The sequence below is a fragment of the Aphelocoma coerulescens genome, chromosome 3 (genome assembly GCF_041296385.1).
Source record: "Aphelocoma coerulescens isolate FSJ_1873_10779 chromosome 3, UR_Acoe_1.0, whole genome shotgun sequence".
Classification (NCBI taxonomy): Eukaryota; Metazoa; Chordata; class Aves; order Passeriformes; family Corvidae; genus Aphelocoma; species Aphelocoma coerulescens.
The window spans coordinates 32,164,229-32,190,969 of record NC_091016.1 but is presented as its reverse complement, the minus strand read 5'-3'; the positions used below and the strand labels follow the sequence as shown (position 1 = coordinate 32,190,969).

The 26,741-nt window shown below is 40.5% G+C and overlaps 2 protein-coding genes across 25 annotated transcripts in view; one reads left to right on the top strand and one right to left on the bottom strand.

Moving 5' to 3' along the window:
- The window catches only part of PLEKHH2 (pleckstrin homology, MyTH4 and FERM domain containing H2), a 52,743-nt gene extending 45,036 nt beyond the window's left edge, over positions 1 to 7,707 (bottom strand). For 5 of the 10 annotated variants that reach the window (XM_069009720.1, XM_069009725.1, XM_069009727.1 and 2 more), the window contains exons 1-2: positions 7,603 to 7,707; positions 3,163 to 3,292 (exon numbers count right to left, since the gene is read on the bottom strand). In XM_069009720.1, coding sequence (XP_068865821.1) covers positions 3,163 to 3,292; positions 7,603 to 7,682 — 210 coding nt within the window. In that variant the 5' untranslated portion in view covers positions 7,683 to 7,707. Of the gene's footprint in view, positions 1 to 3,162; positions 3,293 to 6,606; positions 6,723 to 7,161; positions 7,405 to 7,602 lie in introns of those variants that run through there. The other 5 variants (XM_069009722.1, XM_069009728.1, XM_069009724.1 and 2 more) reach the window with 4 other exon arrangements.
- Positions 7,708 to 7,846: 139 nt separating this feature from the next.
- The window catches only part of THADA (THADA armadillo repeat containing), a 162,745-nt gene continuing 143,850 nt past the window's right edge, over positions 7,847 to 26,741 (top strand). For 11 of the 15 annotated variants that reach the window (XM_069009704.1, XM_069009710.1, XM_069009716.1 and 8 more), the window contains exons 1-14: positions 14,679 to 14,775; positions 15,811 to 15,906; positions 17,269 to 17,363; positions 17,770 to 17,900; positions 18,651 to 18,799; positions 18,947 to 18,979; positions 19,536 to 19,584; positions 20,498 to 20,688; positions 21,339 to 21,433; positions 21,716 to 21,936; positions 22,895 to 23,586; positions 24,224 to 24,375; positions 24,513 to 24,668; positions 25,879 to 26,001. In XM_069009704.1, the coding sequence (XP_068865805.1) occupies positions 15,831 to 15,906; positions 17,269 to 17,363; positions 17,770 to 17,900; positions 18,651 to 18,799; positions 18,947 to 18,979; positions 19,536 to 19,584; positions 20,498 to 20,688; positions 21,339 to 21,433; positions 21,716 to 21,936; positions 22,895 to 23,586; positions 24,224 to 24,375; positions 24,513 to 24,668; positions 25,879 to 26,001 (2,163 nt within the window). In that variant the 5' untranslated portion in view covers positions 14,679 to 14,775; positions 15,811 to 15,830. The other 4 variants (XM_069009708.1, XM_069009707.1, XM_069009705.1 and 1 more) reach the window with 4 other exon arrangements.

Below are 26,741 nucleotides of genomic sequence, written 5' to 3'. Positions count from 1 at the left end.
AGCTGTGACCAGACTTTGATACATGTCCCAACTGAATTCCAGTTTATGAATGAAAGATTCATATTAAAAAGTCAAAGTGGCACAGTAACGAGAAGGATCATTTTTCATGAAGTCTTCTAATGCACTGCTCTGGAGAGTATTATGTCAAATTATCCCAACTGAATACTTGTTGGACCTGTGGTCTTCAACAGAAAATGTTTCTCCCATGTGTAACTTCTGTAAAGACTTTGCCTTTTCTAAAATGTCTGAGAAAAATAAGGCAAACGAAAACAAGAGAGCAGTAACATGGCAAGTTCTTAAGTTTTTTTATCTGTTTCACAGTCATATTTCTCACAGATGAGAGTAATTTGCCTTTGAATATTTTCTTTCAGGCACAGCACTGAAGATTTGTGATTTCATCCCTCTTATTCTGCTTGTTTTTATGTTTTTTATGTTGATATTTGAAATTATATGATTATGCATACATTTCTATTAATTTTAGAGGATATTTCTAGTTCAGTTAAGAGCCTGGAAATGCAAACTGTAAATGAACAAAGTGAAAAGTCAAATAGAAAGCATTCAAATTTATAAAATCTTTTTTAAAACTCACATAGTTTTGTGAAGTGCTGTTCATGAATCTTAACTTTTAGGTTGCCAAAACTACAGTCAGCAGCAGCCATGTAAAACTCGGTAGTTATGGCTGCTGGAAGGTTGCCTGGAAAGCCATGTCCAGCGTTTAGCCACTTTGCATCCCGAGATGCAGTGATCCAGACAGGGTAGAGAGAGAACAGATATCTCTGATCTAACAGCTGTGACTGTGTAAGCATCCAGTGATCTGCTGAGTGCTACAGTAGCCAGGATTGTACTCTTGGATGGATGCTCTCCTCCAAGACTGATGATAGTAACTTGCTCTTCTCTGAGCCTTGCTAACTACAATGAAAGACACAGGTAGTTTTCCTTTTTTAGCTTTTTTTTTCTTAATTCTTAAATGAAATGTCAAAGCTTTTGCACAGCTCGTTGTTCTTCCCAACCCTAATATTCTGCAATACCACTTCAATGAGAGTTTGCCATACAGAAAAATTGCAGCATTAGGAAACAATTAAGAGTTTTCAACGACACTGCTTTCTAACTGCAGTGTTTTTAGTATGCCAAAGCAGAACTTTTTGGAGTACTAACTGTAAAAATACAATTTCAGTGGAATTTGGTATTATTTAAAAAAAAATTTATTATTATTTTATATTGCTGTAAATTTTCATGCCTACTTAATGAAAATACGTCTAATACAGAAAATACTAAATTTCTTTATTCCATTTTTTTTTCCATCTCAAATTGAGGTTTCATGCCTCCATAGAACAGATAAGGCCATGAATAGATGAAATGAATAGTAAAAAATTACCAAATTTTATTTAGTCAAGAACTGGATGACATAATTGAACCAACTATTGATCTGCAAGTCTGATGTCTGTAGCAAGCAAATTAGTAGAAAAGGTAACAGCAAAATTAGGGTGCACATGGATAAATATTATAGGTAAAGAAAGAGTTAAAGTGGCCCTTAAAAAGAGGGATGTTTGATTACAAAGCTGGTGAAGTTTTGAGCAGATCACCAAGGCTGAAGATAGGGAGGGTCCAGTTATTATAATTATTTGGATTTTGCAAAGTGTTTCAAGGAAATAAAAAGCCATGGGGTAAGAGGGAATGTCCCTCCATGAATTAAAAAAAGGGGTTAATAAAAATAGTGCATTATCAGCTACTTCCTACAGTGACCAGCAGCTATCAGGGGAGATCTGCAGAGTTCTGTTGAGGGCTCATTGCTATTCAAGGGAGACATTTGGTAATGGACACTGGGCAGTGAAGTGACAAAGTTTTCGGTATTTTGTTATTCAGGAGAAGAGAAGCTTTCTGACAAGCAAGATTTACAAGCAGGTCCTTAAAAGATTTAGTGCACAGTCAATAAAATAATAGAAAACACATAACATAGAAAACTAAAGGACTTTGAGTAAGATCCTGGAATTAAAATAGGTATCTCCATGAAAATATAACTCAATTGTTAATTTTAATTTAGCTGTCAAATAAAACAATGTTAAGCATGATTAGGAAAGGACTGGAACACATCTGGAACTTTGTACATCATCCAGGGTTCTTTGTAAATACAAAGGTTTCTGTTTCTTCCTGCTTTTATACTATTTAGCTCTTGCCCCCACTAAAACATAGTAAAATGGGCATGATTCATAGAGGACTAAATGTGGAGATTAAATGTATTTATGGCTTCAAAGGGAGAATGGATAAATCCACAAAAGAGAAGCATTAACTTACATGTAAAAAGTAGAAGTATTTTCACTTACATACTATCAGTTTATCTGAATTTTACTTTTCTTTCGGGGGGAGCAATTGATGGGAAATTTAGCTCATAGAAGAGTTACTACAATGAAACATTTTAATTAGAAATTTGCTGAAGTGAGTCTTAATGATGACATAGTTCCAATAACTCTCTAAGATGTTTTGTCTCTTGTACTCTTTTAATTGCCTTGTTCTGTCGAAATGTTACCAGGTAAATAAAATGGTGGAGGTTTTACATTTCAAATATGGGCTCAATTATAACTGACTGTTGGGATACCCATGTTTGAATATGCCAAGTGAAATGTTTCTCTTTTGGAAAATAAAGTAAAAATTTAAACAATATTTTTCAAATTAAATGGTACAATAATTTTCAGCTTTCTGGGTCCAGAGACTCAGATGACGAGCCATAGTTGGAGATGTGTTCTCATAGGAAAATGAAGTCTGGTAAATTATATGATTCATTAAAGAACACTGGAGAAAATAATACTTCTGGATTTTCTCCGTGATGATTTCTGTGTCTTAAATCACATCTCAAATACATAATAAATGTGTTAAATATTTACTTCAGTGTTGTAAAAGTGATTACTGGATACATATTTTTCTCTGCAGGAGAGTTGCCAGTGTGCTCTCACTTGAAAACAAACATTTTTTCTGGCAATTCTGATGTGTAAAATTCTTTCACAGCATTAAAACATGTATGTTTTCCATATATTTTGTTGTAAAATGCTATTTTTCCCCTTCTGAAAAAATCTCAGTACTTGTAATCCCAAACCATAACATGGGATTGGCCCCCATAATAAAATAAAATAATTTATACATCATTAAAATTCATCTCATGAGACCTACCTTTTCTGCTAACAGCTCTCTGATCTTGCTTGCCTGGAGACGAAATTTCATTAACTGTGACTCCAAAGTTAAACATCTTTCCTTCCAGTTTACAGTACCTTCTGGCTCTGAAAGTTCAGCCATATTTATGCTGGAAAAAGAAAGGGAAAATGTCAAATTCAGTCTTTATTTAATATCTGACTTTATTTTAATATACATACTAACCTATTTTATATAAATCTCAAGAATGCTCCCAAATTTTATCAGTTTCATAAAACTTAGTAAAAGTACACTAGTTTACAGAGGCCCTTATCATAACTATCAAATTCTGAAATCTGTGTTGATAATATTTAGGTTTATTGTATTTTAATTTCTTCAATTATCCTGTGGCTGCAATTATTTTTCCTTGATAAGCAGAGACATATCTCACATTCTAATCTTCAGTTACTGCATATATCCTTTCTTACTCAGGAGAGTCTTGTAGGGAACTGAGCTTTTGCTTAGCAAAGGCCTTACAAAGGTGTAACTGCCTGTGAGTTCGTAGCACGTTTGGTTTTATGCAAGTTTAATGTTTGGCAGACCAGTCTTTTAAAAGTCTTTTAAAATTCTTCTGCTTAATCAAAGTTCCTTTAAAACTCAATATCCTTAATGAGATGGAAGGGGGAGTTTCTGATTCCAAATGTAAAGGTGGGTGAGCAAATGGTCCCTAATGGACCCCCCCCCAAAAAAAAACCAACCAACCCCAATCCTTTTGCATTAGCTGTTGCAGATCTCAGGACATCCTGGTTCAGGCATCTTTCAGTCTCAAATCTGTGCTTTTATCCACATTTAACTGCTCATGCCTTCTGGAAATTAATCTCAGTGCCCTTCTGGACAAGCATTGCTGGAAAAATTATTCAGGATGAGAGCTTGCTCATCATGGTTTGAGTCTGAGAAGCCAAAGAAAATCATCTGTGTGTAAGCAGAAGGACTGGGCTCTGTTGTATTCCAAGTATTTGTAGGCAGTTTAACAAAGAGTAACTGGATGGCTGAATGTAACCATTCAGTCCAAGAAGTTCCCTTGCTAAGTAAAGGCCTGGCCTTTACAGGATTCTGGACACTTAGGTTTGGCTTTGAAAATAAAGCCTGAATAGCTCTTAAGTATCCAATTCATCTCAGAAATAACAAACATGTAAAAAACACTATTCAGTGGAAGGCTGCTGGCAGATTACAACAAAGAAAAACTACAAGTCTGAAGATTATATTGCATGTTTGTCACCTGAACAGTGGGACACTGATGAGGAACAGCAAGCAGCCACTGTTTTCAGTGTGATGAAGGAGGCTGATACAGGAAGATTATGGATAATACAGATCTTCATGCTGCAAGTCCTGACACAGTTAGGATGGATGAGTAAGTGACACCACTGAGAACCCCCCTCCCATGACTATCCCAGGCCTCCAGAAGCCTAGCTTCAAGCACTTCCCTTCCTCCCTGCATCGGAACAGGCAGCCCCCCTTGAAACCCCTCAGCTGGAGCTGAAAGACCTATGAATTTATCTTCTCCACTGTTTTTGACAACAGGAAGAAAAAAGGAAAAGCACCACAAGACAGATCAAAGTAATGAGCAGGATTCAAAAAAGTCCTTCACTTTTCTTTGCTACAGTAATATTGGCTATTTCTCTTCTAAATTTCCCTTGTCTCACGTAACTCTCAAGTTCATGATAACTAAACAGGTGAAAAACTCTTGCTCAAAACCTTCTTTCTTTTCTCATACGCTAAATTCCTTGTTTCTTTCATTCCATACCTCAACTTAGAAGGAAAACTAGGAAAGAAAAACTGAGGTTTGTAGGTTTTCACCACAATCACTTTTTTGCTTTTTCTTCCTTTTGGTCCTGCAGGCTAGACTTCAAGCTGCTAAGCCAGAGGTTACAACTATCCTTACTCAGGAATCTCCCACTCAGGAATCCCCATGGAATCGCTAGGACTTTAGTATATTATTAAAATAGTTTCCTAAGCCAATCCTACAACACCCACATTCTAAACACAAGCATTTCAACTGCAGTCCTCCTAGGTGACTGAGACACCTCTGGTGTCTTTTGCCATTCTCCCCCATCTTTTAAGCTTAGCAGAAAATTCCCTGGACTGTCAGGGAAGCAAGCTGCTCACCGCTGTCCTGTCCCTAATCCATGCTCCTCTCTGTTTATCCAGAATCCCCATGTTCAAGGGGGAAGGTGGCACTTCCAAGCAGCAACTTCTCCTAGAAAAGTAGTTTCAGCCGCAGATTTATGTGGATTCTGCTCTCTTAAGTAATCAGGAGTGGCAACATACCATTAGACTATTTAGGATATTTTAGGTTTTTTCCTTTTTAGCTAATTGCAGCTACATAAACCAGAAATGGACGAGGCCAACATCTGGTTAACAGTGAGATTATTTCAGTGTTTGTGGCAGTGAAAACACAAACAGGTCAAGTAATGAAAGAATTTTTGCTTTTTGGTAGGGCGCAATATTACAGGGTGGAGTTAAAAATGTTTGTCTTTCAACAGACAAAACATTTGAGTAGCTGGATTTCTGGCAGTGAACAGTGTGTCCAGCCAAGGAGTTTCTCAATGTCCAAACTCATTAATATTCCACTACATAAACATTATGGATAAAAAGATTGAAAATAACTCTTTTTATTGTGGGTTGTTTGCTAGAGATTGTAATAATTTACTTCGTATTTTCCAACAAGCCAGTGGGTTCTGGAAATATTTACAGGCACATAATACACTGTTTACAATTGCAGAGTGAATGATCTTACTTAGAATCAATGACTTCCTGTTTCTTGTCTGATTCCCCAAGGGAGGATAAAAATGAGTTCATCTTCTCTTGGCTTAATAGAGTACTCTGAATCAGCACTCAAACCTACACAGAGTCCGCCCCTTCTTCCTGCTCCAGTTCCCACCGCAAAGCCCTCCGTTTCCCCTGAGTCTTAAAAAATTAAATCTTTTGAAAAGTAAACTTAAAAAGCACACATTAAAGCCTTAAGTTCTAATTATGTCATCAAAAATTAATTGAGACAAGTTTGACAAGTCTGGAAAGATTAAATTCGTCTTTTTCATTTTTTAAGTTTATAAACCTCTTTCTAGGCTTCAATAAGTCAGAATGTCACATTCTCCCCAAAGGGATTGATATAATTTCCTTTTCTTTGCCGTCTGCTTGGAAATTATCAAAATACATTTCAGAGGGGAGGGAACAATGTTCTAACTTTTTGAAGTGTGTTAAAAAATTTACATATTCCTTATCACACTGTCAGTGTTTTTCTCTGTTTTTAACAAAATGCCCTGTTTAACTAAACGTTTCATATTCTGTCCGTATGTTCTGGATGTCCTTTGCTGGAGAAAGCTTGGTAAGTTCTTCTGTTTCAATAGGCGTGGGTTTGTGCAGTACATAGTGGATTCCCTTCACCATCCTAAAATGTTTACTGGCTTAAATGCATTTGGACCATACCTCTTGAATTTCAAGTCCCTTTCTTCCATCTTTTCACCCAAACTCGGCACTTAAAAATATTTTTGCTGCCATAAAGATTGGACTGGAGAAGGAAAATGATGAGACACAAAGTGGACCTGTTTAGGAATCAAGGAAGTCATTCTCAGGTTTGTTGCTGGCCAAGGCCCTTACTCACCTCTGAACACTGGTAACTTTATTTTCCATTTGACTCATTTTGCATAATTCTGTGCTCTGACAAACTGCTGCCTGAGCTATTTAAAACTTCCATCAAAATATGATTTATAAATGCTTTTTCTGCTGCTTCCTAGGTATTGATGAGGTTGTTCCCGTGAAGTGACACAGTCTGTCAGTGCTCACCCACTCCAGCCCTGGGTGCAGACCCCCACAATCCCCCAATTTCAGGGGCCAGGCTGCCCCCTCCCAGCTCATTAATCCTGCTCGGCTTCCCAGTGTCAGATACGTGCAGCAAACAAGATTACAGCACGCAACATCATTTTATGTCCTTTTCCTGATGACAGTAATTTTTAAGTCGCAGTGTGATACCACACTACGTACCAATTTAATTTCTCGAAATTCTGAAAGCTGGCCGTGTCGGTGTATCAAAAGTATCGTAATCTTGCACGTTTGTTTGGGAGTTGTGTTCTTCTCGCTCTTCTATTTTTGGGAGGTCGGCAGGGATGCGGCAGCGGCACTGCCAACGGGACGAGAGAAGCCCTACGGGACCTTACCGGACCTCAGGCACGCCAGTCCCCAGTCGCGGGGACACCGCCTGGGGACAGCCCGGGGTCCTGCCGTGACCCGACACCCCGCGGTGACCTGACACAGCATCACCCTCCGCCACCCGCCGCCCGCCGGTGTCACCCGGGGGGCACCGCTCCGGCTGTCCCGCCGCGCCCCCGCCGCCGGGAGCGACACCCGCCGGGAAGGGCCGGGGGCGGCCCGGGCGCGGCCCCGCTCGCGAAGGGAGGGAAGGGGGCAAGGAAAGCGAGGTCAAACCTGGCCGGCCGTGGCTCGCCGCGCCGGGCGCCGTCCGGGCTGTGGGCGCTGCCCGCGCCCCTCGGCGCCCGCCCCACCATCCCCGCGGCGAGCGGCGCGGCCGCCTGAGCGACGGCCGAGGCGGCCACTGAGCAGCAGGGCCGCCCCCGGCGGGGCGCCCGGGCGGGGCTTGCGCGGCTCTGCGGCCCCGGCCGCCGGCGGGAGGAGCGGCCCGCAGCCGGGGGCCCTTCCCGGGCTGGCTGTGCCGGAGGAGCGCGCTCCCGGGGCCGCCGCCTCTCCCGCCTGCTCCGGCCCCGACGGCGTCCAGGGGAGGGGGCGCCCGGACGGGGGGCGATGGAACCCGGCTGCAGGGCTTCGAGGGCAAGGCTGGCCGAGGGGTCGCAGGAAGAGACGGCCTGCCTACACTCCTTTCCCATCGCAGTTTTTTAAGTTCCTTTGTGAATTAGGACTTTTTCCTCTTAGTTTCGGAGACGATGTTAGGAAGAAGCATCCGCTTGCTCTGCAGTTCCTCGGCTCCAACATTGGAGCTTACTGTAATTTGAATTACACGTCTTGTGAAAGGTCATTTGTCAAGTACAAACCGGAGGGTTGGAACCGTGCGGTCCCCGGGGCAACGCTGGGGATATTACGGGCTAAATGGGTCTCGCTGAGCTGCCCTGTCCTATAGGTAACAACACGCTTTGTATTTGAGTTCCAGCAGGGATAAAGCAGCAGGTGCATGTGCTGCTGAGTCGTGCAGGCAGGAGGCTCTTGGTCCCCTCCGGCTGAAAAGAGCTGAGAGTACATCTCAGGTAACCAGCCGTCTCTGTGTCTTCTAAAAGACTGACTGAAGTATTACAAAGTATTTGCAAGAAGTAATTAGTGTGTTGTCTGGCACGTAGAGCAATCTTCCTCATACACATGTTGATTTGGACTGAGATTTAGGGATTGTATTTTGTTTGGATTATGATTTATAGAGGCAGAATGTTTCACAGACTCTTCTGGTGCATAAACAAACCACACTGCACCATTCCTCTGGTGGTTATTTATAATGTAGGTGTGCAGAGTAGACTGCTTCTTCACATTCATTTGTGAGTCATTTAAAGCGCAGTTTTTTCTTTTGAAAAAAAAATTAAAAAATTAAAAGGTTTTAGAAGCTCAAATATTCCCCATCTGGTTATACACACAATTTCATTTTTTCCTATTCAGTTCAGTACAGGCTCCAATTTTCCACCCGCTTGTAGTGACCTTAGAGTATCCAAACAACTTCACTGAAACTTTTTCATTTGCTGCTACTTTCCTAAGTGCTTTACGTATATTTTTAACACTGGTCGCTGAAAAGAGTGTTAAAAACATGATCGGTTTTATAGCAATTGTTTTCCACCCGATATCTCCTGTTTAGAGTGTTCAAGCTACATTAAAAACACGTAAATTGAAAAAAAGCCTTTGTTTGGATTACCAGATTTAGCCAAAAGAAACAAAATCATCTCTTGATTCCTAACGAGAGCTAGACAAATTTTTTTAGCATTGGCGTTTAATGAAAACTTTGTCCATATCGTTTCCTTGGGTAATGACACGCTCGCTCTCTCTGGATACTCGCAAGTGTGCGAAAAGCCATTGAATTCACAGGGACAGAGCTGGGGGAGGCTGCGGGAATGACGTGCTTGGACTGCAAGAGGGAGAGCAAAGCCTGCTCGCTCAATGAGTGTTTCTTTCAGTTTGTTTAGTGGATTGACATTTTCACTGCCCTCTAAGTAATAAAAATGCTCTACAGTCATGGAGCTCTCGATACTGATACATAAAGAAGCTTGGAAAAATATTCTGGAAGAAGGAATGGGGATATTCAGGATTTTCTCTCAGCTGCCCTTAGCTGTGAAGTATGTAGAGGTGGCTAGAATGTATGTTCCATTACCAAAGGAAATAGAATTACAAGTAGACTAGCTGGGATGCATAGAAAAAAATACAAAAACACAAAATACAACTTTTTTTTTGTAAATAGAAAGCAAGGGGGAAAGCCATAAATCTTCAGGCAAAGACACAGAAAACTATTGTACATGTCAGCACAGATTCAGGAAGAGAGTTCCTCCTTGCTGTTGTTGCTGATGGAAGTTACATGCAAATGTAACTAACTAATAACAAATAATGTAACTAATAATGTAACAAACTAATAAATCTGCAAATATTCCTGAAAGGATGTGCAGAAAATGCAAAACTGATACACAGTACATTGTAGAAGCAAACTGCAAGAGTGAGTATTTTCACTTTGGAGTGATCATTTGCTAGCTAGCTCCCTGCAGAAGTGAACCAAAGTCAGAACATTATGAACTATTTCTCTCTATAATGTGAATTCTAAATATTAGCCTCCATGTGGGCTGAAGATGTTCCAGATGTTTTACTGTCTGTAATTGACTTAATACAAGAAAGTAAGTTCTAAGTTCCTGGTTGTCTTGTTAAACAATAACCTCATTTGTTAAAAAGTATTATGAACATTGTATTGCAAAATGCCTACTCTGGAGTGTGGAAGCTAATATAAAAAAATGCCACCAGCTTCATTCCAGAGATGATCGAGTTGTCATCAAATCTGCAACTAGAATGTAAAATTTTGGGTTGATGAGACTTTCCTGCATATGTAGAATGTCAGTCTGATGTGCTGGATCAGGACCTTACCCCATCATGACAAAAGGAGCTTTTTCTGGTCCTTTCTCACATAGATAAATATTGCAACCATTTAAGTTTAGGTATTTCAGATTGGTATGTGTGTCTACAGTTGGAGATATATGCCAGGAAACATCTCTGATTCTAAAATCATAGATCCTACAGTGTCTTCTGTAAGTTTGTTTTTGTGTGGATTCTTTGAAAGGATGACATATATATTTATTTGAGACTTTCAACAGAGAAAAAAGTTCCCATTTTTTAGTTGCAATTACAAAACTGTGATAGAAATAAATACATCATTTTCAGGTGATGTTCAAATTAAAATATATCTTGATCTTTCTTGACAGAAAACTTTTAAGGTTTTATTTAAGTGGAGGAGAAGAAGGGAAAAAGATCATTACTGCTCAATTATTATTATAATGAGATGACTTAAAGTGTTGCTGTTTCAAGGCTATGACTTGTCTTTCCATTACAGAAAAATGGCGTTTATCTAAATAACATCTAGTATTTGTGCTTTGGTACCTTTGAAAGGAAGAATCTGGAGTTACTTCAATTACTAATAAAGGCTGTTTTACTTAGGAAAACTCCAGTTTATGAGAAGGTCCATGGCTTCCCTTTTAACAGCTCAACCTCTTTTTAATTATCTGGCGCCACAGAGTGGCAAAATTCTATATTGCTCTAAATAATCAATTCCTGAGAGTTTTCAAATGATGATATAATCATCTCCATCTGAAAGACACATAAAATATAAAACATTCTACTTACTGGCACAGGCATAGCTCAAGAGGACTAAAATGTACAGCTTAAACATTAAAGTTTCCAACAGTGTGGGTTAGATTATTTCCTTTGAGGACAATTTTCACTGGTGGATGTTGATTTGTTAAAACTGTAAAGTCTATGAGCATAAACCCAGTGCTTAGGAAAAAAAACTTCTGATGAATTGCAGAAATATGTTGAGACATCCCAGTAAAAATGGCTGTACCTGGTCAGCCAGTCTGGTATCCAGTCACTTGACTGTTGTCCTCAGACAGTGCCCAGGGAAACGTCACTACCCCAGAATACTGTCCCAGTCACTAGAGGTTCATGGATGTTGTGAGCCAGAAATTTTATGGTTTGAACGTTTTCTTATTGTTTTTTTTTTTTCTCTCATGATTTAGTCCAGTTACTTTTGAAGAAACATAATTTTCAAGATCCAAAATGTCCTAAGATGATGACCTCTGTAGTTTAAATAATTCATTTCGTTTTGGACGTGCCACCTGCTTGTTTCACTTGATGCCCCTAAAGTTTTGCAGAGACAATGACAAATGTTAGAAATTTCTGTCATATTCCATTTTCTCTTTCAGAGTGAAGTCACCAATTCACTTTAATGGTTTCACAGATGCCCCTCTCTACCTTTGGCCATCCTTCATAACCTACCTCACATCTCTGGCAGTCCTACCACATTCTGCACAGTGTTTGAGGTGTAGGTCTATTTATGCAGCAACATAGCAATGCTTGGTTTCTATTCTCTCCCTAGCAATTTCTAATGCTATGTGGCCTTTTTTGGTCTCTGGCAGGATCTGTGGCACACAGCAGAGCACAGCACAGCCACAGCATCAGTAATTCAAGGGTCTGTTTCTCCTCACCAGCAGATGAGGAATTATGAAAACAGAGTGAGTTACCTCTTTAAGGTAGTTAAGCCTCATAACCCCTGCCTGGTGAGTGGTGGTGTGTGAGCTACTTCTGAGTAAGGTATTTTGAGTACTTGGTGCTCTTAGAGAACAGAGCAACTGACATGTGTGGGTGTTGCATCTTATAATTTAATTTCTTTAGATGCCTCTTTGCTTTCATTGCACTACAAAATGTGGATTCTTCAGTTGTTACCTGACAGCTCCCTGGCACTGATATTTCCCCTAACTGGAAAAACCTGGGCAGAGTAAAGCTCTTTTGGAAATGAAAAAGTTACTGGAAATGGTGTTACAGAAAATGAGCTGGAATACATAGAGCTGGAACTGTGGAAATGTTTCTTGAAATTGGCCAGTCTGTAGAATGAGGATCACACTGAATTTAAAATATGTTGGTATTGAACTGGTCTGAGGGAGCTGGAGACTTTGCTTGCACTAAGTGAGGATGAGGATAATTGTCTGATTTGTCTGGAAGGTTAAATCACTTAAGAGCATTCAGTGTCCCTTTAAGCTGAAGATAATCCAGCATTTAGAGTAGGTCACTGGGACAGGTAGTGCCAAATAACTGTGTCAGTTTCCTAGAAATGGCTGAACGCAAACCAGGGAAAATTCAGTGAACCAACAGCAAAAAACTCAAATTACTTTCTTTATATGTTTGTATGTGGTTAAACCTTTTCTAAATTCCTTTGGCCATTACCATGTCAGAAGTCAGAAGGTGCTGTGAACCATCAGTGCTAAAGAGGGATCCAGAAGTTTGTTGTAAGTCCTGAGCAGACCCTAATGGCTTCTGGCTGCTTTAGATTGTTAAGAAAATCACTGTTGGGTGAAAGTCAATTGGCAAGGAATGTGTTTTGTTATATTTTCCCCTTTTTCCTTTCCATTGTTGCTCTTAAATACTTATGGAAGCATGACTGCTATGTTGAGCTATGATGAGCTGCCCTTTTACAATAGTCACTTTTGCAATAAGCATTTTCACAATGAGTGCAAGATTCCTCCTCTGCTAGATACAACTCACAGACTTAGGAAAGGCTGTCTCCATTTGATAATCTATCACTTGCAAATTATGTACTTATTACATACATTATATTCACGTGGGACCTGGGAGGATTGTGAAAGGTACAGAACATATATGTTGAAACCTTAAAAACAATCTGCTCTGGCTAAAAATCATAGAATTATAGAATGGTTTGGGTTGGAAGGGACTTTAAAGATTATCTTCTTCCACCCCCTCTCCCATGGGCAAGGGCACCTTCCACTAGACCAGGTTGCTCAGAGCCCCATCCAACCTCTCCTTGAACACTTCCAGGGATGAGGCATCCATAGCTTCTCTGGGCAACCTGTTACAGTGCGTTTCTACCCTCACAGGGAAGAATTTCTTCCTAACATCTAATCTAAACCTGTTCTCTTTTAGTTTGAATCCATTCCCCCTTGTCCTGTCACTACAAACTCTTGTAAATACTCTCCCTCCATCTTTCTTGTAGGCTCCCTTCAGATACTTGAAAATTTACTAATGTATAAATGCTTACATTAAAAAAAAAAACCCTGGGTTTGGTTCACAATTTTACAATTTTAGAAAATGTGAAAGTGGTGGCAAATTAGGGACTGCTGGAAAGGATCAAGAGATATGGTTATGAGGAAAAAAATGGAGCACACTTTTCAAATTAATTTTATTGGATTTTTGTGAGGTGTGTAGTCAAGCCTCTTTCGGCTCCTTAGAAAAAGGGTTTGTGACTAGAGCAGCTTGATTTGCATTGGATGCAAATTAGCATTTGTTTCCTCTGGCTCTGAAATGTAGTTGGCCCTGGAGGGAGGCTGACCAGTCACTGTGTGCAGCAAGGGCGCCTGACAGATTAGGCTCCGAAAGACACAGCATCCATTTGAATCTGCTGAGGACATTCAGGAACTGAGGAGAGAGAGTAACTACTCGGTGAGAAACACAAACTAAGGCCATCATGGGATGCATCAAAGTTACCCCCATTTTTTTCCAAAGTTGAGAGTACATTTAAAATAAAGAAAGATAGTTGTGCCTTACAAAGGCCAGTGACTCTGGAGTGAGTCCAGAGAAGGGCAATGGCACCAGTAAAGGGTCTGGAGCACACGTCCTATGAGGAGCAGCTGAGGGAGACAAGGTTGTTTACCCAGGAGGAAAGGGAGACTCTACAAGTGCCTGAAAGGAGGCTGTAGCCAGGTGGGGGCTGGCCCCTTCTCCCAGGCAACTGAAGACAGGACAAGAGGACACACAGCCTTAAGCTTTACCGGGGAGGTTTAGATTGGACATTAGGAAAAATTTCTTCACAGAAAGGGAGATTAGACATTGGGATGGGCTGCCCGGGGAGGTGGTGGACTCGCCATCCCTGGAGGTTTTAAGGAAAGACTGGACGTGGCACTCGGTGCTCTGGTCTATTTACATGGTGGCGTTCGGTCACAGGTTGGATGCGATGATCTCAGAGGGCTTTTCCAGCCTAACTGATTCTGTGCTTCAGTGACTGGTGTGGTTCATCTTTTAGTTAAGACAAGTATTTGCCAAGGAAACGGGGCAGTCGCTGCGGCCGCGGCGCTCAGCAGGACGGGGAACAGCAGCTCGCCGAGCCCTCCGAGCGCTCCGAGCGCCGCGGCGGTTCCGGCGCCAGGCGCCGCTGCAGGGCCGAGCCGGGCCGGGCCGGGCCGGGGGCGGGGAGCGCCGCGGTTGGCGGCGGCCGGCACGTGGTGGGGCGGGGCGCGGGCACCGGGAAGGGACGCGGCGCCGTGGGTGAGGGTCCGCTCGGGTAAGGAGCGAGCGATGGATGTTGGCTCGGTGCTTTCCTTGCTCGCTGCTTTGGCGCTCTGGTTGCAGCCGCTTCCCCAGGCGGGTGCTCTGGGGCGGGGGAGGCCCCGGGTGGGTGCCGAAGGCGGCGTGGCCCGGCCCGGGGTCTGGCCGAGCGCTCGGTGCCGCTGTGGGCGCGGGGTTGTTCGGGCAGGGAGGGCGCGGAGCACTCGCGGGCAGCGGGGCCCGGCGGCGGCCGCCCCTGAGGCACGGGCGGGCCGGCGCTCGTCTGCTCGTGACCGCCCGGAGGCGCTGAGGGCGGCCGCGTTGGGTGCTACAGCTGGGGCGGGATAAGGGATCTGGAGAGATTACCAGAGTTTATTAATACGGGGAGAGGAGGCGTAGACAAGGTGCGTCCAGGCTCTCTTCCATGATAGGGGGCCATGGGTACAGACTGAAACACGGAAGGGTCTCTTGAGACCATCAGAAGCACCAGATGGGGATCGAAAGTGCCCGAGCACTGGCACAAGTGCTCCAGAGAGGCTGTGGAGTCTCCATGCTTGGAAACATTCAGAAGATATCTGGATATGGGTAGCTGGTTCCAAGTGGCCTAGCTTTAGCAGGAGATTGGTCCAGATGACCTCCGAAGGCCCCTTCCGACCTCAGCTGTTCATGATAATGAGCTTTAAGTCAGTGAAACTGTAGTGCATCTTAAATCGCCACTGCCGTTCGAAAAAGAACTTGCTATTTGTATAATAGCAAAGCCGTTTGATTTGCTGCACAGTTCTTACCTGACCTTAATACAAGCTGAATGAGTTTTGAGCAGTAAAACTGAGCAAGGGAAGTTTTGTGGCATTAATTCCATGCTTTTGTATGATGTTTCCAAACGGTGATGAGACAGGTTGTCATTCATACAGCAATTCCCCTCTTCTATTACTTCCATTTTGCATCACGAAGTTTGGGTGAATTTTGGATGAACTGCTGGAAATAGTTGAAGTTCATAAAGAGAGCTATTTCCTTGAAAAAAATTGCACAGATAATGCAACAAACATTTCAAGACAGTAGGACAGTGAAAAGACCATTATTGTAGGAAGTGTTTGTAATTATGTTTTTAAAACCATGTGACCTGTTGTTTTGTTTTTTTGTTTTGTTTGTTTTTTTAAGCAGGCGTTTCTTAATCAGCTAAAATGGTTTTAAAGAAGAAGAAGGAAGTTCAGGTGGATGCATTCTTTCTTGATCATCATCAGCTTGAAAAACTTCAGAGTATGTAGGAGTTTTATTTTCTGAACTAATGTGTGATTTCTCTTGCCTTTGAGTAGCTGCTGAAATTGATCTGTTTTTTTGCTTGTTATGTTTTATTTCTAGTGGTTTTGCTTTGTGAGTTTTATGTGTGTTTGCTCTGCTGTGATTTGTTTTTATTTTATAGTGACAGTGACTTCTTACCTTGGCAGAGTTAAAAAAAACCTTCAGAACATCGTGGCTTTGGTTTGAAAACTCTTTACTTTGTTTATCTTTGGTGTGAAGGTAGTAGAAGGTCCTACTTGTGATTCTACTGGCAGGTCTGTAATTCAGTGATATCTGATGTTTTAGCCTTAATATGTGGGATAACACTGAATTTCCAAGAGTCATGGAATGATTGAGGTTGGAAGGGTTCTCTGGAGGTCATTTTCTCAGGCTTTGTGTTTTCTGTAGTTAACATGTTTTAAAGCTACTGTTCAAATGGTGTTTTCTTTTGTGAGGAATTTTTTTTGATTGTTTGATGACAGAAACTTCCAGTGATATTTATTGTAAAAAACCCCAAACCAAATAATACAAGATTTGTATGCTAAAGTTACTTTGAGGTAGCACTGGTGAGGTCCCATCTGGCGTGTTGCATCCAGTTCTTGGCTCTCCTGTACAAGAGTAATGTGGATATATTGGACAGACTCCACCTAAGGGCTAAGATGATGAAGGGCCTGGAGCATCCCTCCTATGAGGAAAGGCTGAGAGAGCTGGGTCTCCTTGGCCTGGTGAAGAGAAGGCTCAGGGGCTCTTAGCAATGTGTAAAAAATACCTGAAGGGAGGACATAGGGGAGGCAGAGCTAGTATTTTTTCTGTGCTGAGCAGTGATAGGACAGGAAGGCATGGGCAGAAACTGAAACACAAAAGATTCCCTCTAAACATCTTTTTTAATGTGAAGGGAAACACTTTTTTAATGTGAGGGTGGCTGAGGACTGGCACCGCTTTCATAGTGAAGTCAGGGAGTCTCCAGCCTTGGACCTACTCAGAAGCCACCTGGCCATGATCCTGGGCAGCCAGCTCCAGGTGACCCTACTTGAACAGTGGGGTTGGACCAGATGGTCCCTTCCAACTCAGCCATGCTGTGACTTTTTGAAAGTGGTCTTCATACTGCAGATGAGGCCTGCTGTTTTGTTCCAGTGAAGCTGATTTTTTTCATTTGTTAGGAAAAAAAAGTTGTGTTAAGGTGTTGTACAGTGACTTAAGGGTTTGTGGCACTAATGGGTTTACTCTAATTGGAAAAACCCCTAAGGATTTAGCAGTCATTTCTTCTTATTGTAAATCATGTATTATTTATACTGCTTATTGTAATTACTTCATAAAAAGATCCTCTTCTTCCAAATGTAGGGTTTTCAAAGACTGAAGAGCAAAATCTTGCATCTCTGCTTCTGCACTGTGCACAGCTGAGAAATGGCATCCAGCAGATCCAGTGTATTAAACAGGTAAGGTTTCACTGTTGTTAGTGTGGTTTTTGGTAACTGACAGTGTGTCCTGCACGCTGTTAGTGGCAAATACAGCTCTAAAATAAACTTTCAATGCTTTGTACATTCCTGGAAACACAGAAAAAGCAGTTGTTACTGCTGCACATGCATCAGGTGGAAATGTAGTCCTAGTACTTGAATTAGCAAGGGCCACAGTTACTGGAAATGGTAGAAGGCGAGTGATACCAAGTTTCTTATTTTGTATGTATGTTTTTTGATTTTAGAGGTGTTCTTGAAACATTTAAAACTTAAGGAGAAATGGTGGAGAACAGTTTTTCAGCATATGCTTGGATGAGAGGGAAATCTGCCACCGTTGAAGATGGTATATCCAGAGATTTTTGTTCATCATGTGTTCTTTTGATTATAGATTATGCCAGTGGTGAAGCAGATGGATCAGAACTCTGCAGGTGATCCCATGGTTAAAGCTTGTTTGGACGTTTTGGGAGAGACATATTTTTCACTAAGTGGGAAGAATCCTTTGAAGAAAGTATTAGCAAGGTAAAAAATTGAATAGTAAGCCTTTATTTTTTCCTAAATGCTTTCCTTACCTACAAGTCAGTAATTTGTCATTCACTACAAACTGCTGTAACTTAATTCCTAAAAATTTGCAGTACTAATATGTGACTATGTACTGTTTTTCTTTCTTGCTTAGTTAAAGTCTTAATCATAAATAATATATCATTAGATCAGTATCTTCAGTGTGAAGCATTATTTTGATCTGTTTCATTATTGGAAAGACAACATAGTGTGTAATTAGCAGTTTGAACTTTAAAATCCAACGTTAGAATAGAAATTTAAAATATAAAATCTCAGCTTTGTCAGGAGAAGATGGTTCAGAGGAACCCTAACTAAACTGTGGTTTCTTGTGCCTATTTTTATTGCAATAAATTTTTTCTATTGCACAATTACTGCTGTGTTTCTTTAGTGAATTTATTATAGCCTTAGCATTTTTTAAGGTCTGGTGCTTGGCTGCCTTCCTTTCTTTGTCTGAAAGCATTCAATGTCATCTGGAGATGCAGGGCTTCCATCCTGTATTTGATTGTGGCCACCCCAAACCTGTGCTCCCCTTTGACAGGTTTTCTAGCTGCAAGCTGAGAACCTGCATGTTAATTTTAAAACAGATGATGTTTTTGTGTGGGAAGAAACATCCATCTGTGTATTGGAGTTTTAGCTGACATGGATTTTGTGCAGTGGATGTTCAACACCTCAGTAAAAGCAAACTAAATGTGCTGTTTCTTCCTGTTGCAGTTCACTGAATGGTCTTCCTGGACATTTGATGGTGTCAGCTGTGCAAAGCTTTGTGTGCTGCCTTCGGGAAGAACTGAAAACCACAGATGTGTATTTGTACAGAAAAGTACTGGACAACCTTGCTTCCTGTATGGAGGACTTCAGCTTAGGTACAGTGGCACCGAGTGTCTTCTGGTTAAACTTGCTCAGCACTGGTTTGCACCTCGGTGCCACACCTGATAGTAACGTTTGCAGTTACAGGAGATAGATAGTGCTGGCAAGTATTCAGTACTTCAAATGTATTTTCTTTCCTCTAGGTAGAGCCTGTATTAAGAACCTGTTTGAAGAAGGTAAAGTCACATTTATAGTAAATAAGCTCTACTGCACGTTTTTGGGGGAGGGGGGTGTGTGAAGAAGTGATTTGAAGTAGGCATGAATTTCTATCAGGTCTGATTTCTTCCTGGTTAATTTTCAATACACTAGTATCCTCATGTGGTACTTTTTTGTGAAAGATGAGACTGTGATTTATACCTTTAATTTCCAGTCAGTTTTGCTTTATTGGGCAACCCCCGATGTAAATCTTGAGTCCCAGTGAATGATTCTGAGTACCAGGGAGAATGAATCTATCACAGGATTGGGCCAAGTGGGTTGGAAACTTGTTGTGTACCGGCTTTTTGCAAAACAACTTGAGATTTTGTTCTAGCATTGCTTGTTTTTGTCTGTATTGAAATACCAGCTTAATTTGTTGGTGGAATGGAAGAGTTACCACTGTATGGGTAACTATTCATTGCAGCTGGGTATGATACGTATGTGTGATTGCTTTGCTGGAAATTTTCTGTTCCATTTCTCTTGTAAGTAAATTTAGCATGTAAATTTAGTTTCCTAACAAATGATTATTTTCACTAGTTCTTCAGTTTCTGCAGAAGTTGCTGCTTGACATACAGGAAGAAAACAGGCAAGTAAATTCAATAGAAGCTCTATTTTATCTGGTTTTATTTCACTCTTGCAAGATAATTTGGTTTGGTTTAAAATATCACTTTGATAGCTATACATTGATGAAAGATGGGAATATCATTTTACAGTGATGCAGATTTTAAATAAAAATTGATCAGTTTCTTTTGTGGCAATATGATAATATAAGAGAGGTAAGACACTGATACTGTTAGAGCTAATACTTCTAAGGGAGGTCTTTGAGTTGGAGTTTTGCTACCTGAATTGTGACTAAACAGTGTAATTAATAGATGTAAAATTCAGGTGGAGTAAAACTCCTTCATGTTCCCTGAGTGTTTAGTTCAGTATTGATATACTTGACATTTTCCAGCATTTCATAAGGTTAGGCTTCTTCACTGTGGTCCCTCACTGTGTACCCAGAGGAGAAGGGTACTTAATGAAGTGTTTTGTACACTGAAAGTTTAGATATTTTCTGTCTTCTTGTTAAAAGAAAGTCAGATCATAGAAATATGCTTTGTACATGGAGGAACTACTTAAAAAAATTTAAAAAGAGGAAAAAAAAAGACAAATTAGAAAAGAGCAGCACTGTGTTCTGTTGGCCTTTTTGGAAAGTTTTTGGAAAAGTTCAGCTCTGCTCAGGCAGAATCATATGATTGAAAGTTTGTCACAGGAACCTGCAGAAAATGTAGCAGAATTTGTCATTTTTGTTTGTTTACTTCATTTGAACAGACTACCCTTGAGTCTCCTCCTTGTTTTCTTGTATTTACATATCTGATCAACTCAAGCAATAAGTTAGTTTTTACCATTAATTCTGTCTAAAGTTGGCAGAATATGGTTTTCTGGGGATGGTGAGAATGGTTTTAATTTCCTTTTCGTGTGCTTGCTTGTCTTCCCTCCCCCTTCCCCCGCCCCCCCAGAAAGAATCATGGAAATCGTATTGTTCAGACTCAGCTGATGCATGATTTACTGATAGCCATTAAAGTTTCAATGATGCTTATACAGAAATTGCAAGAAAATATCCAGGGGAGCCTTTGGAAACACAACGAATCTTTTGTTTGGCAAAGTATGTGTAGTTTACTGAAAAGTTCCACAAACTTCCTAATGGATGGTAAGTTTAGTAACATTCAAGCTCTAATATTTTTATTAACTTTTTGTCTTTGTTGTAAACAACTTGTATGTATAAAAACTTAGTTTAGCTTGCATGGAAATTGAACTACTGAGATTAGTGGGAGTGGGAGCAGCAGTTGGTTTTTTGGCGAGCTGTGATTTGTGGATTGCAGTTTTAGGGTGTACAGTTTAACTTGTCCCAAAAACCGAGGTTAATGCTGTTATTACTAATTCAGAAACTAACAGAAATGCTTTTGAGAGTCACCAAATGTCTGTGCCTACCAGAAATATCTACACCTCTATGAAATATGCTGTCAGAACTATTTATGGGCACACCATAACTAATAGTGGTTTCTTCTCATACAGACATTTTTGTACAGAAGAATTTAATACACATCAGTAGGCTCTGCCACAGCCCTCCTTGCCTTGGTGGGCAGTCATGTGTTTTCTTCTGTTAAAGGTTTTAGCAGTTTCCTATTACCCTGGAGCATAAAGTTGTTAATATTTGCTATCTAGGTGGACACGACAGATTTGTGATTATACAGCTAAAAGTAGTTTAGCAAAATCTAATACCATCTTTCATAATTTTGATACATAGTTCTAGCACACAGTATTTCCTGCATTCTAATGTAAACTATTTTTGCTGTGTAGCAACGCTCCTGCAGACTGTTCAGTCTACCTCAGGACTGGCTGTTATTCTGTTTATCAGGGCTATGTATGAACCAGTTGAGGAATTACCTTCACTGGTAAGTGCATTTCTTGGCTGAAGACTCTGCAATGTCTTGGTGCTATCACTGTTGTCTGGAGGCTTTGCTGATACAGATGCCAAGGCTTGCCAGCCTCTCTATCAGTCCTTAGCTGGAATATAATCCTTTCTTCTCTCTTTGCTATATGATGTAATAAGGCTTGGATTTTGAATTTGAGAAACTACTATTTGCAAGAATTCTCTTCAAATCTTCTAAGATAAGCACAAAATAGCTTTTCTGCTGTGCTGAAATGCTGTAATGGGTGTGCTTTTGGTGTTGCAGATCAGTGACTTGCTCCTTGGGACAATGGAGCATTCAGCTGTGCCAGCGTGGTTTGTGAGGAACTGTGGGGTTCTGTGCACGGCAGAACTCCCGGACTCGGTCCTGCTCTTCCTTTGCCATGGAGCACTGGCTATGCTGGATTGGAAGAATGGCAGCATGGGTGAAAATGGAGAGAAACTTTTATTAGATATTGCATCAGTCTTGTTGTCTTTGAGTTCAGAGTAAGTTTGTGTTTTGTTTTGTTTTGTGTTTGGGAGGAGAGGTTTATCTTTTTAATTCTATTTTTGCATGACCCCTGTGGTCTTGGTGGAATATCTCTGATGTTGTCAATGTAATGGTACTAGGTTTTGCCACAGATCATGCAATCTTTTTAATATATTCATAAAAACTCTGTAAATTCGAAAAATATAATGATGTTGCATAAGTTTCAATTTTTTCTTGCATGCTAAAATTTTGTTTTCTAACATGAATGGGATAAATTTATCAATTCCCTTATGGTAAGGTGTGTCAGTATCAGTTCCTACATAGAGAGATAAACTTCAGTTTCAGGACATCACATCCTCTCCTTCTGAAAGTTCAGAAGAAAGCAAAGTGTGCCAGTGACTGGAATACTTTGAAGTAAGATGAGTTTCAGGGTTTTTTTCTGGTGGCAAGCATTGGCTGCTTGCATCTAACAGCCCACCAGCACTATTGGATTGGAGATTAAAACGTGTGTTCAGTTCAACCTTTGATCATGCCTTGGAGGTCAGTTTTGTGGTTTTGTTTTTGCACATAGGATACTCAGTTCTGATGGCTTTATATGGCAAGGAAAAGTTTTCCTTACATTTTCAAGAAGCATGCAACAACATAAAGCTGCTTAAATGTTAGCAGGTGCATAGTAATTTTTATTTTTTTGTTGTATTTTTGTGGGGCTTGTATGATTTCTTTTCCCCGTTGTTAGGGGGTTTAGCTGCAACCACTTAATAGCACATCAGGTAACTAAGCATGTACTCTGCAACATCCAGTTGAGCACTTCTGTGTTCATTCCTTTTCCTCCATGAATGGCTTGTGTCTCCTAACCTGTTTTCGTGTAAGGTAAATGAATGTGATGAATAGTTATTCTGAAATACAAAATTTATGTTTTTGTAAAAATTAATTAATGAAAATAATGAACTTTTTTGTGTTTGTTCTTTTTAAAAGGTTAAAAGAATCTAGTGTGGCAACATCTTTGTCTAGAATCCTTGCTATTTGGACTAATTCAGCACTGGCTGCCCTCGTTTCAGGCTCTCCAGATCTAAAAATCAAGCTTAATGGGAACTCTGATATAACTGGGAAGCTGCTGGAATACATTTATACACACTGGGATCACCCTCTGGATGCCATTAGACACCAAACCAAATTGATTTTTAAGAATCTTCTTCAGATACACCAAACCACCGTTGCTGGATCCAATGGAAAATCAGACCCATTCTTTGCAAGGCTGATAAAGCATTTACTAAGCTTGGATTGGCATGTAAAAGGGAAATATGCTTCTCTTGGCTGTCTGGTGGAGTGTGTGGGCACTGAAAATATATTGCAGTTGGACAGGACAATTCCAGTGCAAATCCTGGATGTGATGAATGATCAGTCTCTTGCACCTTATGCTAGTGATCTTCTGGAAACCATGTTTACAACTCACAAGGCCCATTTTACTTTAAGTTTTCAGGAAGGCACCTGGATTGACCAGTGGCATGACCTCTGGGTTTCTCCTCTTCTGGTAATACTGTGTGAAGGGAACCATGACCAAACTACTTATATAATAGATTATTATTTACCAAAATTGCTCAAATGTAACCCTGACAGTCTGAGCTACATGATTAGAATTCTTCAGGCCTCTGCAGATGCTAATCTGGGTAAGAAAATAAACTTTCTATTTGTAATTATGATTGGATTAAAAAAAAAAAAATCTTAGCCATGTGATTTCTGGTCTGTTACTATTGTTAGAATTAATTTGGGAGAAAAATTCCAGATGGTTGTTACTGCTATTAGTATTTTAAGGTGAAAGTAATAATAATCATAAGTGTGTCTTCATGCCACGAGCAAAATAGTTAGTATTCCTTCTGTGAGTGCCTTATGGTTCTGTTTACATGCTAGGGTTTGTTACATTTCTGTATTTTTTACTACTGTTTATGTCTTACACAGGTGTGTCCAGTAACAGATTGTTTTTCTTGTAAATACGTGGATACAAGAGTTATGATTCTCCTGTAGTTTTGAAGTAGTTTAGTGTGACTCTAAAGTAATGGCTTGTGAAGCCTCATAAGGTCTTTTTTTCATATGACATGTTTGAGATGAAGCTTTTTAAGAACCAGGTGACTTAGAACTAGTTTAATCTATAGCAGGACTGTCTCTTAGGATTTATGGAGTAGAAATAAGAGGGGGGTGAGGGTGGGTCATGTGTTGGAAGTATTGTGAGTTTCTGACAAGCTTTGCAAATAGTACATTACTTGTGTTAATCAAACAGTAATTATTACTGGTTTTCAATTTCTTTAGGCTCTTGCAGTACTAGAGGAGCTCTTGGAGCATTAATGGCATGCTTGAGAACTGCCAGGGCTCATGGACACCTGGAACTTTCAAATATCTTGAGCAGTGGTCTTGTATCCACTGAGTGTATAAAACAGGGTCTAGTTCATCAGCACAACCAGGTAAAGGGACAGCCTTTTATGTGTCCTTTAAGTTAGAACAATTTGATCCTAATTACTGGGTTAGCATTGTATTAAAACAAAGGTGTCATCATAGGTGTCAGTAAATCCTTTGTGGTTAACTTTTAAATATCTTTCAGGTTTGCATTGATGCTTTAGGTTTACTGTGTGAAACCCATCGTACTACAGAAATTGTGTCTCTGGAAGAAATGCAACTAATTCAATTTTTTATGATGTACAACCTGAACAGCCAGTCTCCTTCCGTAAGGCAACAGATCATTTCTCTGCTGAGAAAGGTAACTTTAAGCTATGAGCAATGTCTAATGTGCCTCTTTTGTTAGTTACAACACCCTTTAAGAAAAAAAAAAAAGAGCATGTTATGAAGTTGCTCATTGGAAAGAGAAGAAGCTCTGAGACCAGGACTATGCTGTGTGTATTACCCAACTGAATGGTGTTAAGTCATCACGGGCAAGGATGGCTTAAGCAAAGAATTCAGTGGCAGAGGCACAGTAATGTGGTCATGGATGGTGGTGGGTGTTGCTTGACCTGTCAGCACCTGCACACTTTGCCAGTAGCAAAGGAATGCACCCTGGAGTCAGCAATGAACCTTGTGCTGCCTTTGCTGGGGCTGAAGGCTGTGCTTACACAGATTTGTCACACCTCAAGCAAATTCAGTCACTTGGTCACCCTCAGAAACCCAACCCGGAGAACAAAGTAGAGGAATATTAAGTGAACAGCATGACATGTGGCTGTGCCATTACAGTCCACGGGGAATGAGTGTCCGTGTGGTGGAAGTTGCCAAGGTCACGTGTAGCTCATTGTAGAAGCACGGGGGTAAAATGAGAAAACCATGTATGTATAAAGAATATCTTGGAAGATGTTTATGGCAAAAGAAGGTAGTGTGGAAGGAGAAAATTATTCATTTGAGATGGGGGAAAATGAAGGAGTCAGTTTGACAAAAACAAAAGAGAAATCCCAGCTCTTTCCTTTCTTACTTGGTGCAGACTGAGGAACATGAGATGGAAAAATCATGCTGGTGGGAGCGTGATAAGAAAGGAAATATTACTTGTGGGTAGTCAAAGGGGGGGTGGAGGAAGCACTTTTGAAGTGAGTCAAACTGTTTAAGAGACACTGAGGCTGTAGAAATGATCTGCACTTTTTAACACTTTTTATTTTTAATTTTTTTATCTGAGTTTTATTTACAAATGAACACAGTTCCACAGAAAATGAGTTGGGAGGAGAAGGCTAGGCATGAATTTAAGGAGGGAGATGGAAGAAGGTGTTGGAGGTGTAGAGGGAGGAGAGAAAAAATTGGTCACAAGAGAGATGGGAAGGAAAACCTTGGGTTTGGAGTGGAGAGGGAAGGATCTGTTCTGTGTTAGGCTGTATGCAAACTTCCTAAAAATTATAAGCAATGTGATTTGGAAAATAAGCTGAAAATCTGCCTTTCCCTTAATTCACTGTCAAGGATTCTTGTCTCACGTATGTTTTGCTTTGTTTTAAAAGTTATTTTGCAGGATACAAGAAAGTTCTCAAGTGCTTTATAAATTGGAGCAAAATAAAACCAAGCAAGAGTTAGTTGAGAACTCAACTCAGATGCCTCCTTTGAAGATTTTGCAGCAATATAAAGTAAGTAGACTGGTAGAGATGCAGGTGATAGAGGTGGGATAGTGTTTCTGAGAGTTCATTGTTCCTGAACACCACTGGGTAAGTTAGGCTGTGTGTGTGTTAGGCAATAGTGCAGTACAGAAGGAAAAAACCTGTGAAGCCAAACAGTGCTGAGGAGCTTGTCCACTGTGATGCACTTGTGCAAGTGAATTTTGACTAACTACACTGTTGTTGATGAACTGAATGCCCACTGGTATTTGGAGGGTGTCTTTAAGGTCTGTTTTGTTCAAAACCAATAGAAGTTATTTTCTAAGGGATTGCTCTATGACATGCATTGAAACAGCAGTAAATGAGGAATGGCTGGAGATGTTTTGATGATTCTCAATCAAAAAAAAGAAAAAAATTGGGTAAATGTCCTGCCATCTGTTGGCCATTTAGCAGCAAACTTTAAATGATGCGTGTTACTTGGACTTGAAATAGAGATCAGTTGAGCTTCAATCTTTTTCTAGGTCTCTAGAATAATCAGTGAGTGAGAGAATGAATGACATGAGCTTTAGCATGAAGACATATTTTGTATCTGTCCTTTTTAGCCTTTTTTAAGGCTCACATTGCCAGTTTCTTTGCACCAATTCCTTGAGTTCTGCTTTTCTTGGTCAGCTGGTTTTCAAGATTTGAAACAATGGCCATCTTTTTGTGGGGATGAGGAAGGGAAATCGTTATGTTTAGAAACCCAAATGATTGTCCAGCCTTCACTGTACTCT